At 36.5% G+C, this 13,063-nt stretch overlaps 1 protein-coding gene across 1 annotated transcript; it reads left to right on the top strand.

The window, feature by feature from the left end:
- The first annotated feature begins 3,953 nt into the window (after nt 1-3,953).
- On the top strand, nt 3,954-11,892 carry LOC114739247 (serine/threonine-protein kinase prpf4B). The gene is made up of 13 exons (XM_028927293.1): nt 3,954-4,434; nt 4,968-5,783; nt 5,817-6,166; nt 6,273-6,458; nt 6,771-6,996; nt 7,108-7,176; nt 7,882-7,954; nt 8,676-8,832; nt 8,928-9,219; nt 9,846-9,960; nt 10,045-10,208; nt 11,394-11,468; nt 11,603-11,892. The coding sequence occupies exons 1-13, from the start codon at nt 4,063-4,065 to the stop codon at nt 11,789-11,791; spliced, it is 3,084 nt and encodes a 1,027-aa protein (XP_028783126.1). The 5' UTR covers nt 3,954-4,062; the 3' UTR covers nt 11,792-11,892.
- The last annotated feature ends 1,171 nt before the right edge of the window (nt 11,893-13,063 follow it).

Raw genomic sequence — 13,063 nt, 5'->3', positions numbered from 1 at the left:
AGGTCCCATGCAACACAAAATACTACAAAAAGGTCCCAGGAAATTTGGTAATGATTCTGAAGTCCCAAAGGGACTTTAGTGCAATTTAGTGAATTGTAAAAAGACACCTCTGCCCCTGGTAAAATGCATCTAAATTAACTCAAACCTGTCCTGTTTTTCAGTCTGAAAATTAGAACTCTATACGCAGGAAGCAAGAGAGAAAAAACCCAAACTCCATTCTGCTTCTTCCCCCATTCCCATATGAAAATCTCATCCACTCTATTAATGTCAATCATTGGCAAAAATCGCTTGTGTTTTTGGTTTGGTGTGTGTTTGGTCATTCAAGTTGGGGTTTTATTATAGGTGGGTAGGGTGATTATGGGTGTTCTGTTTCTGGGTATATTGTGGGTGGATTGAAGGTGGGCTTGCTCTGTCTGGGCATGGTTCAGGGGGAACTGATGAGAAAGATGAAGGTTGGTGTGATTAGAAACCCTTACTGCGAAATAGGAAAATATGTTGTCAATAGGGCCGCGACAGTTGTCAATATAGCTCCTTGACTTGTCAATAGTAACAGCATTGTACAGATTTACATTAACTGATTTTTTAAATTTTTTACACAAAGCCATGACCTTCTGTACCCTTGACTCATTGGTAGAGGTCACAAAAAGAGGAAGAAGAGGCAACAAAGAAGGGTGAGTAGTTACATGAGACAAAAGAAAAAAAAAGCCACTTTGATCCTAGACAAATGATGGCAAAAGAATTTTTTCGTAAATAGAAGTGACATAATTTTTTGGTAGATGTCACAACACACACAAATAATTAGTTTAATACTGGATACATGCAACTATATGTTTTTTTAATGGGGTTATAAAATCGGTGTAATTACATGTATATGAAGTTGTAAATGAAAGTTAGCTGTGTATTACATTCTGATGCATAGTTGTTGTCATTATCCGCACCCTTCATTGTCAATACATGCTTCGTCACTTGTCACTCACTGCACCATCAGTTGTCAATTAATGTACTGATATAAATTTTAAAAAAAATATGATTTTTATTACATAATGTTATACAACGTCATACAATATCACTAATTCCTCAAAACTAATATATTTTTTATAATATGATATAGAATAGCTATTAAAAGTCAATCATCACTGATATGAAATCATAAAATCACTTGTCATAAACAACATATTCACTTGTTAATGGTTTCAGTGTAACTTGGCATGTTAGATTCTGCTGTCATTTCAATTGTCATTATTCGCACCCTACATTGTTATTAGACCTATTATAACTTGTCAATGGAGCATTGTAACTTGTCAATTAATTTGCTGATGTAAGTTGTCAACAATATGAATTCAAGTTACATAACCTGTTTTAGTATCATATGATATTTTTAATTACTCTGTCATATTATATTTTGATTATATTGTCATATATAATTATTATTAATGAAGTGTTAATGATGGCACTATGACTTGTCAATGGAAGCACTATGATTTATCAATGGTGGCACTATGACTTATCAATGGTAGCACACTGACTTGTCAATGGTAGCACTGTGACTTGTTGTTCACCGAATAACTTCTCGAAAGGTTTGGGCACTGCGGCGGATATGATTAGGTGCCCTGGTGCCTTACACAGAATGGCAACTCCTTGGGACAGATGGGGTGCCGCGACAGATATGGTCAGACGCCGCAGCGGATTATCAGTTGTCAATGGTGGCACTATAACTTGTCAATGGTGGCACTGTAACTTGCCAATAGAGTACTGTGACTTGTTAATGTAGGCACTGTCTCTTATCAATTGAACATAAATCTGAGTAACACCTTCTTCTTAATAATTATATTTTAATGCAAATATCACTTAACATTATAAATAAATGACACCTTCAGTTGTAAAAATTTTGAACATTAATTATTAATATTCACACATTCATTTGTTATAAAATTGTTATATCACTTGTTATTAACTTCTGTTATATTACTTGTTATTTTGGATAACTCAGGTTGTTAATTTCTACGCCGGATGCTGTTGAGCTATACACAACTGAGAATTTCAAAAGAAATGAGTCACTTTCTTTTCTAGCAATTGATGATATAATTTCCTTCAATTCTTCATAACTTGTGCCCTCCTTTATATTGTTGTTCTTACACTACCTCCCACATATCTCATATCATCTTCTCTATCATTTATAAACTTTCTCTCTATGTGAACAAAGCAAAATAGATGCTTTTCAGATGTACTCGCCATCAGTAATTTAAACCTGCATCAAGAATCATGCAACTGTCATTGACAAGTTAAGGAGCTACGTTGACAACTGTCGTGGCACACATTGACAACTATCACGGCCTGATTGACAACACAATATCCCATTTCGTGCTAAGAGTTTCTACCCACACTAACCTTCATCTTTTTCTTCCTTTGCTACTAAACTAACATCAGCACAGAGCAAAACCATTAACAAGTGAATTTGTTGTTCATGACAAGTGATTTTATGACTTCATATCAGTGATAATTGACTTTTAATAACTATTCTATATCACATTATAAAAAATGGATTAGTTTTGAGGAATTAGTGATATTGTATGACGTTGTATAACATTATGTAACGAAAATCATATTTTTTTAATTTATATCAGCACATTAATTGACAACTGATGGTGCAGTGAGTGACAAGTGACGAAGCATATATTGACAATAAAGAGTGCGGATAATGACAACTAACTATGCATCAGAATGTAATACACAGTTAACTTTCATTTACAACTTCATATACATGTAATTACACCGATTTTATAACCCCATTAAAAAAAACATATAGTTGCATGTATCCAGTATTAAACTAATTATTTGTGTGTGTTGTGACATCTACCAAAAAAATTTATGTCACTTCTATTTACGAAAAAATTCTTTTGCCATCATTTGTCTAGGATCAAAGTGGCTTTTTTTTTTTGTTTTTGCCTCATGTAACTACTCACCCTTCTTTGTTGCCTCTTCTTCCTCTTTTTGTGACCTCTACCAATGAGTCAAGGGTACAGAAGGTCATGGCCTTTGTGTAAAAAATTTAAAAAATCAGTTAATGTAAATCTGTACAATGCTGTTATTATTGACAAGTCAAGGAGCTATATTGACAACTGTCGCGGCCCTATTGACAACATATTTTCCTATTTCGCAGTAAGGGTTTCTAATCACACCAACCTTCATCTTTCTCATCAGTTCCCCCTAAACCATGCCCAGACAGAGCAAACCCACCTTCAATCCACCCACAATATACCCAGAAACAGAACACCCATAATCACCCTACCCACCTATAATAAAACCCCAACTTGAATGACCAAACACACACCAAACCAAAAACACAAGCGATTTTTTGCCAATGATTGACATTAATAGAGTGGATGAGATTTTCATATGGGAATGGGGGAAGAAGCAGAATGAAGTTTGGGTTTTTTCTCTCTTGCTTCCTGCGTACAGAGTGTTGATTTTCAGACTGAAAAAATAGGGCATTTCACCAGGGGCAGAGGCGTCATTTTGCAATTCACCAAATTGCACTCAAGTCCCTTTGGGACTTCAGAATCATTACCAAATTTCCTGGGACCTTTTTATAGTATTTTGTGTTGCATGGGACCTCAATGTCATTTTCCCTTTAAAAATTTTGGAAAAAAACCAACTTAGATAAAAGAAGAAAGTACCTAAATCTATTTTTTCTTTAATATTTTCTTCTTTTCTCAGTTCTTTCTGCCAGCGTTTTTCTTTTCTCAGTTTGGTGATATTTCTTCCAAAATAAAGAATTTAAGTAGATTTTAATATTTTATAAAAGAATATACATTCGTAGATTACGTGAGGTAAATAATTTTTTTGGGATGATCACTGGATGAAAAGTATTTTGCTTGAGAGGAATAAATTCCAAAATACTGCCGATTTCCACTAGCGAGGCGGAACAGTTCCCTCAATAATATCTGATCCAATAGTGGCCATCCGCGCGTATTCTTCAGTTTTTCACTGACCTCCAGTTCGGCCTTGGTGGTTTGAGGAACACGACCAAAACCCTAACCCTAATCATAACCGCATCCGTCCATGGCCTCCGATGCACATGGCTCCCGTCACAAGCACCGGCGCTCATCTTCTCCCGAAGAAGTCGAGCGATCCTCTAAACGTCACAAGCACCGCCACCATGGCCACCGCCATCATCGGCACCGCCACGGTAGCAGGAAACACGAAGAGGAGCATGAACTCGATGCCGAAACTGTTAATAAGGTTCCTTCTCCAACTCTTGGTCCTGAGTCTGACAGGCCTGATGATGATGTGGAGGAGGGGGAGATTCTTGAAGAGGAGGGTCCCGGTGGCCGAGATGGTGAGATTGGAAAAAAGCATACGGAGTCCGATGCTGAGTCTGGTGAAATCATGGCCACGGGAGGTCGAGGTATTCGATCCGATAATTCAAATCCGGTAGGTTATGATTGAATTTATCGTTTTCTTTATCTTTGCTACTTTCCGCATCTGTTTGGTTGCTGAGGAAGTGGAGACTCCGATACTATAAATTAGAAGAACTTGTTTTCTTGTTCGGTTTTGTTATTGTTCAAAAAATTCAATATTATTTTCTTTGGTGATTGTTGGCATTTCAATGAATCCACTTCTTCTTGGTAACCAAACAGGGCTTGGAATTTGTATTTCAAAATGTATAATGAATTATTGATCCATGAGAGTTTGGTAGAATACCATGTCAGTGTCTCATAGATATGTAGAACCCGCTTGCACTACACGAACATGAATGAATTGCAAAAGAGGTCTCTCTAGGCGTTTCAGTGAAGACTGATGGCTTACGGTTAATTTGTAAGAGCTGGTTACGAGTCCTTTTTTTTTTAATCTTTTTAATTTTATTTGTTGACCGATATGAATGTTACGCTCATTCTGCTTTAACTTAACTAGTTAAGTGTGAGGACCATTGACATATGCACATAATTACCTCTTGTGCTGAGCAGGTACCTTCCACCGAAGAGATGTTGCATGGGAAGGACGCCATTCCCTCTAAAGAGAAAGTAGTGACTACTGCTAAAGGTTTAGAAACTAATAGTGAGGATATCAACAATGGTAGATTTATTAGTCCACGATTGGATGGAGAAGATGATACTCGCCATCAGGGACACACTGGTCACAGTAGAAATGAAGTTGATGGTTCTCCTACTCATTCAAGTGCGGAGTCCGTAGATGCTAAGCATGCTAGAGCTATTTCGGATGGTTTGGGCAATGGGTATTTGGATCGTAAATCTTCCAAAGAGGATAAATGGCCGCATGGGGAGCTTGGATGTTTTAAAGGAAATGAAAAGCTGAAAGGTGACTATGACAACGAAGATCTGGAGGTTAATGGAGGCAAATTAAGGATTCATAGGAAGAACTCCTCCCCTGAAAGTGGAGGTAGCAAATATAGGGCCAGGGAAAGCTCACCTAATTATAGGTGTAGGAGTCGATCCAGATCAAGTGGTCATACTCATAGTGTAATAGAAGAATATGCTCATTCCAGGAGGAGGAATGACGAGGAAAGAATTGGGGAATATGGCAGGGAGCGTGGACATGTGAGTAGGGATTTGGTGGCAGGTGATAGAAGGGAGCACAGTTCCAGCTATTACAGTCGGGAGGCCCGAGATAGAGATAGGAGCAAGGACAGGGATGGGGATAGGGACCTAAGAAGAGAAAAGGAACGGGAAAGGAGCCGGAATAGGGAGGATGATCGTGTGCATAGGAGGGGAAAAGAACGTGAAAGGAGTCATGAGAAGGATAGAAGGGATGTGGAAAAAAGATAGGAGCTGGGGAAGAGAGGTGGACAGGGATAGACGAAGAGAAAGGAGCGAGATAGAGAGAGGAGCTGGGAGATTGTGGCTGAGCGGCATAGAAGTGATAGGGGACGAGAGAGGAGTAGGGACAGAGGAAGGGTTGGGGAGAGAGATAGAGTTCGTGAGAGTGAAAGGGATGATAAACATCGAGAAAGAGATAAGATTAGGGAGAGGGAGAGGCGTAAGGATAGAAATGTTCTTGATAAAGATAAAAATCTGGGTTATGAGCATGGTAATGAGAGCCGGGACGGAGATATGCGCCGTAAGCATTTGAGACATGAAGAAGCAGAAAGCCATAGGGAGAAAAAAAGAAATTCTGAGTCTGTGACAGTTGATAAACCTGTGGACAGGTATTTATATTTTCATCAGAAGTGTCTATACAAAATAAGCTCTTTTATTTTATTGTTTTTACCATTATTTTAATAATACCTCACTTCATTGATTTATGTTGACCAGGGGTGAGGATGAACAAGATGACCTGGATGAGACGGTTACGTTGCCATTTGCAGAACAAGAAGAGGAAGACCTCAATAGAATTAAGGAGGAGAGTAGAAGGAGGAGGGAAGCAATCTTAGAGAAATATAAAAAGCAGCAACCAAGCAGCATCAACAAGAAGAACAAACTTCTGAAAATAAAAAAAAGGTTTTTTTGGCTTTTATTTCCTTAAATTTTCTCTATTACCCTTAAAGTCTGTTTGGATTAGTTGGAAAAAAGCACTTTTTTGCTGTATGCAATATACAAGGGGAGTTTTGTCTTGTATAGCCTAAACATGATCATTTTAAGAGGTCCCAAACACCCAGTTAGTGATGTTCTGTTGACATGGCCTAAGAATGTGCAACACTCTATGGATTCTGATACATAAATAAGTCTCAGGAGTTGGATGATATGTGTGTGGCATTTTTGTTGTTTGCTCTTCCCCTGTATTTGCTTACTGTCATTATGTGTGTGCCACAGTGGGTTACTTTTTATACTAAAACACGCTTTTGAACTATGGTTAGATAAGGATCCTGTGAATGTTCCGGCTACTGTTTCTGAAGCTCCTGATGCTAAGAACGATGGTGCTGATGTTTTTGAAACGGAACCATCTTTTGCTGTTGGTAAATCACCCCGAGAAAATGGAAATGATGCATCCGAAAAGATCCCTGGTGTTGCTGGGGGCTTGGGAGAGGGTTCACCAAAGGTTTGTTCATTTCTTATTGTATATGATGGGGAAAATATCATAACTATAGTGGGTTCATGGTCAAACCCTTTTTAGCTATTTTGCTTTGAAGCTAATTTATAACATTTACAGAGTGAAAGATCCGATGACCAGTTTTGTGATGACATATTTGGTGAGACACCAACAGGAGTTCGCAAATCAGTAAGTGTTTGGTCAACTTAATGTGTTTGTATAATGACAGCCATTGTTTTTGTCCACTCAAGCTAGTAGGTCCCTGGGTTGATATATTGCTTTATAAGTAACAATTCTTGCATGGAGTGGTATTATGAGTTTTTTAAGTCATTGGCTGATGCTTCTTAAAGTAGAATGTTATGGATGGTGTATGGGTACTTGAAGTTCCATAGTGTATGAGAGCGTGATATTTTAGTGACTGATTAAGGAGTTGTGATTTGGGGAAATCTTAGTTTTTATACTTATTGAACATTTAATTTTTAGATGCCTGTTGCTTATCTTCTGACATTTTTTCAAGCTCAGCTTAATATTAACATATTAATTCATACTTAGTGTGATAGGTGATTTTCACCGTGGGTGGTAATATAGTGCAGATAAGATCTTAAGTAACCACTGGATTTTGTGGTTTAATAGTGTGATAGGTGATTTTCTCCGTGGGGTGGTAATATAGTGCAGATAAAATCTGAAGTAACCACTGGATTTTGTGGTTGAATGTGTTTAGTAAAATTTTTTTGCGAGAATTTTATGGATTTCATTTTTATAGTTCCTGATGAAAACTAAGATAGAACCTAGGAATTTTATAAACATATAAAGACAGAGTAATATATGAATGGTACCTATGTCTGATCCCCTCTCCTCTTCTCATCCTATCTAAGAATTTGTCTTATTTTGCAGGGCAAAGGGGATGGATTGCGTGTTGACAGGGGTGGATTGCATGACAATTGGGATGATGCAGAGGGGTATTACAGTGAGTATCGCATATAATTGTATCTAGCTGTATTAATTATAATCTAATTGTTGACTCTAGTGTTAATTGGTTTTTGTGGCCTTGTGCTGGCTGTGCACCCTGGCAAGGTGTTTATGCATTTGTTATGGTATCGTTTATTAAAACCAAAACAAGATAAATTTTGCATTATAAGCTAGGATTCAGAATTTAGAATTACTAGAAGACTCAAGAATGCTGTAATGAAACTTCTTACTATCACAGTAACTAATTTTGTTTATCAATTTCTAGATCTCTTCAGGTGTGCTTTGTCAATGTGATGTGGAATGTCTCGTTAAAGTATTAGAAATCCTAGAAGTTGTTGGCCTGTCTCTTGTGTTTGAGATAAGGATCACATTGTCCTTTATGAATATTTGCGGCTTATTATAGACTTTTTATTTTATGTTGATTTCAGCTTATTTTGCATTACAATTAGGATTCACATTTAAAGTTGATATAATACCTAAGAATGTTATAACGGAACACAGTTTTATAGTAACTTATTAGTTTTTTTTAATTAATTCTCTATTGATGAATTTTTAGTGATTTGTTCAGATATATTTTGTCAACATGGTGGAAAGTTACTTGAAACTACTGGAAAAGTTGGCCCCTTTTTTTTTAATAGTTTTTAATTAATTCTGGCCTTGGGCATCTCTGTTCTTCTGATTGTGGTGTTGTGCGCCAATATTTCTATGTGATTCTGCAGGCTATCGTTTTGGTGAAATACTTGATGGTCGATATGAAGTCACAGCAGCTCATGGTAAAGGTGTCTTTTCAACAGTTGTTCGTGCAAAGAATCTAAAAGCTGGTAATGGTGAGCCAGAAGAAGTAGCTATAAAAATTATTCGTAATAATGACACCATGTGAGTTATAATGGTCCCCTTGTATCTTCATAAAATATTTTGCATATAACTTAGTGCTCTATTGCTCATTGGTATATATGTCTATTCTGGTACAGGTACAAGGCTGGTATGGATGAGTTGGTCATACTAAAGAAATTAGTAGGTTCAGATCCAGATGATAAGCGTCATTGTGTTCGTTTCCTTTCAAGTTTTAAGTACAGGAATCACCTTTGTTTAGTTTTTGAATCTCTTCATATGAATCTGCGTGAGGTTTTAAAGAAGTTTGGTCGCAATATTGGCCTTAGGCTAACAGCTGTGAGAGCGTACGCGAAACAACTCTTTATTGCATTGAAGCATCTTCGGAACTGTGGTGTTCTCCATTGTGATATAAAGCCAGACAATATGTTGGTATGTCTAAAATATCTTTTTGTGTTTGGCTTGTTTTTGAAAAGGGAAAATTAGTATGCAAGTCGTTATAATTTCACCTCATTTTTAGTTTAGTTTTTGTAGTTTTTCCCCTTTTTTTATTGGGTCCTTGTAGTTCGCTCAATTATAGGTATTGGTCCCTATACTTGTAATTTGTCATTTTGTAAGAGGATGTTAGTAGCTGGTAATGTGACTCTCACTTAGTATACATTTGAATTAACTTTGTCCCATGGATTTAAATAAAATCATAATCAACCAAATTATAGATTATATAGATGCAAGGAGACAGTTATGAGCATACTTATTTTTATTTTTATGTTGATAATAAAGAAATTTTAGTCCCCACCATTTTATTTTTAAAAAACTTCTCATTTTGTATTTTGTGACAATTTATATGTTGTTTAGTCGGCATCTGCAGATGCCCTAGCATGGAAACTAATGCGTACAATTGAATAAATTTTAAGGACCCAATAAAAGAAAAAAAGCTATAGGGGTCTGTTTAAAAATTAGGTGAAGCTATAGGGATTGACGAATCAATTTTTCTTCAAAAATCCTTTCATTTTTTTTTTTTTTGGTATATAACAATTAACATTTTCCTTTTTGATTAGGTGAATGAAGCAAAAAATGTTTTGAAGCTTTGTGACTTTGGTAATGCTATGTTTGCTGGAAAGAATGAAGTCACACCATACCTTGTGAGTCGCTTTTATCGTGCCCCTGAAATAAGTAAGTTCCTTCCTATAGTATCTTATTTTAATGATGAAATTCTTATAGTTTCCGATTGCTGAATTTTGGTATGTTTTTGTGCAGTACTTGGCTTGTCATATGATCATCCGTTAGATATTTGGTCTGTTGGATGTTGTTTGTACGAACTTTATACTGGAAAAGTTCTTTTCCCAGGTGGTACTAACAATGACATGCTACGGCTTCACATGGAATTGAAGGGTGCTTTTCCGAAGAAGATGCTTCGTAAGGTAAATGTTTGTATGCTTATCATGAATTGTTTGCAGCTGGTTTGTTGGTCTTATGTGAATCTCTCTCTTAGAAGCAGCCCTAAACAAGAAATCTTGTTCAAGATATGATTGTTGTTTGAATTTTTTTGGAGGATGGAATAAAATGATTCATAAGACAATGGATTGGCAGGGGAAGGGATGAAAATGAATGATTTAGTTTTCTATTTTGTAGTTGTTAGATGATCAGTGGTGATGGAGTGATCACTGCAGCAGTTTAGTTAATACATGATTATTATGTATTAAGGCTATGTTTCTTTGTGATTTATGTTCATCCTTGTGATTGATCTGGAGTCTGTTGGTAGTGGGCGGATTGGGTTTGCTATAACATGGTTTTGGATAAAAAGAGTGATGGGGTGTGGCATTTAGTTTTCAGACCCCTTCATATTGGTGGATTTGCGCTGGATTAATTCTGACTGCACCTGCACTTTAATGAACGTAATTCTAACAGGCTGTTATTATGTACTTATCACCTTATCACAATACACCGGTATTTACAGAGCGAAGAGAAGCTATACTATGAAACTAAACTGTTTTTTTTATAAAAAAAAGAAATTTCTGATTATAATTAAAATAAGTTAATGATCCCTTGGATTTATGGGTTCGCTAATCTGTAAGTCGTGGGTTTGCTTATTCCTAGAAGTTAAGAATTGTAATAACTGATTCCTAAAGAAGGAGGACCACTGCAAATGATCTCTTAAGGACGTCTATAGTTTGGAAATTTTTTTCTCTAAAATTCACTCCACTTCACTTAGATTGCAGTTTTCTGACAATAGTGTTCACTAATCTATTTTTTATGGAAATTTTATTATTTAAAAAATTTAGTATGATCTCTCCTGCCTAGCGTCACTCTTTGAAACTTCAAATAATCTTACGTAATGTGAATCTGTTAGGTGTTTGGATTAGCTTTTTAAAAGTAATTTTATAGTGTATGAGGTAAGTATGTGAGATGATTTTTGCCTTCACTTGCATGAAAGGAGGGGTTACCAAGCACCCCCTATATGTTTTTGTTAGCAATTGATTCTTTATCTTTTCGCTTTTTTTAATCTCCTGTTTTGACTTTCAAATGTCATCCGTGTATATGATCTATATGTTGTAATGAACATGTGGTTTGTCTGATGAATTTTTTTTTTTGGGTATAACTTGCAGGGAGCATTTATTGATCAGCATTTTGACCAGGACTTGAATTTTCTTGCTACAGAAGAGGATCCAGTGACGAGAAAGGTGAGCTGGACCTTTTTTTTTTTTTTTTTTGAGATTTAAAAATTCTATTTCCAAGTCAACCATGCCATTTTTGTTAAGTAGGGTGGATATGCATTTTTGAGTTTGTTGATAGTGGATCCAAATTGATTGGCTAGGCTATAAAGCGGTTGATTCTCAACATGAAGCCCAAAGACATTGGAACTATCATTGCTGGCTCTCCTGGAGAGGATCCGAAGATGTTAGCTAATTTCAAAGATCTTCTGGACAAGGTTTTTGTCCTGGATCCGGAGAAGAGGTTGACAGTCTCACAAGCATTAAGCCATCCATTCATCACTGGCAAGTGAACAATGTTGCTGATTTTGACTCCGAAATGATGTTTGCTGATTTTTGTACATAATGACCCAATTCATAGTGATTCTAATCATTTGATATTATTTATCTTCTATGCCTCCTCCGAGGGGTGTCAGCAACACTAGTTGGCCCGTTGAAGTGATAAGGGTGATGTCTGATCAGGAGTACACTTTACTGGCGGTTCTTTCAGTGGAATCTTTCAGTGGAATGTACTGTTTCTATTGTAAGACAACTTGCCGATGGCAGTTCCCCCCCTTTTCTTGTATGGCCATTGTGTAATTTAGTATATTAGTTTTTTCAATATAGGTGTATATGTACTTTGGACATTATTTTTGCAATTATCTTTTATAATGGAAAATTTGATTTAGCACATGCTTTTCTGATCTTTTGCTGAACATTGGCTCTTGTATTATGTTTTACTCTATTCTTTTGTAGCATTAGCCTCTGCAACTTCCGTTTACCTTTCTCATTCTTAGTTGCTATGTTTTATTATTTGATAAATTGTGGTCCTCCCTTGCTGCTGTTGATGCCAGTTCATTTGTCCTTGCATTTGTTTATTTACTTGGATTCTGGAGATGCTAATTTAATTTTTCATTCAGGAGGCATTGTGAGGCAACCCTCCAGTCCTTAGGTGCTTTAAAGGCACTCAGGAGAAGGTACCTTGGTTTGTTTTCGGGAAATTAATTTGACCATGCTGGAATGAGAAATAATTTATTTAAGATTCTACACAAGCACCAGTAGATTAGTCACTTGATTGGAAATTAATGAAGTTGTTTGTGTGATCTATTTGAGATCACTGGATAGGTCTTAATCTTGCTGTTGCTAATAATGGGGTAGGTACGCTGTGGAATCAAAATATTTGTCAGTATATTCTATTGCTTAAAAGCTACTCACGAGTGACATTGTTAGAAAGTGTTGTATTTTAATGTTTATTGGCTATCCTCCGATTGATCAAGCTATATGGCATGCGAATTGCTTGGCGTGTTGTGCATGTCCTTTTAGGTTGGAAATATAGATGTGCATAGTACGTTAATTTTATTAGCTTCTCCTTGAGTCCAGCATCTTTGTATTTTTTTGTTTCAAATATTTCTTATCCAAATCCTAATGAAATTGCGTTGCATCTTATCCATGGCCTGGTCATTCCGGAGGCATTTCCACTGGAGGTGTTTGGCCGTCTTCTTGAAGGGGATTCGTATCTGAGGGGGTAATTAAATCCAGAAACTTCTGTTCACTTAACCTTTTGGTACGGGTTAAAGTTGATGTTG

The sequence above is a fragment of the Neltuma alba genome, unplaced genomic scaffold, assembly GCF_004799145.2.
Source record: "Neltuma alba isolate B1F8T4 unplaced genomic scaffold, ASM479914v2 tig00013822_pilon, whole genome shotgun sequence".
Taxonomy (NCBI): Eukaryota; Viridiplantae; Streptophyta; class Magnoliopsida; order Fabales; family Fabaceae; genus Neltuma; species Neltuma alba.
This window is presented reverse-complemented; position numbering and strand designations above follow the sequence as displayed.

What these genes read in the sequence shown, in the direction of transcription:
- LOC114739247 (XM_028927293.1), top strand. Translation starts at nt 4,063, where the DNA reads ATGGCCTCCGATGCACATGGCTCCCGTCACAAGCACCGGCGCTCATCT. An exon ending in CAACAGGAGTTCGCAAATCA is followed by an intron (nt 7,177 to 7,881) that starts GTAAGTGTTTGG and finishes CTTATTTTGCAG; the next exon opens with GGCAAAGGGGATGGATTGCG. An exon ending in ATTCGTAATAATGACACCAT is followed by an intron (nt 8,833 to 8,927) that starts GTGAGTTATAAT and finishes ATTCTGGTACAG; the next exon opens with GTACAAGGCTGGTATGGATG.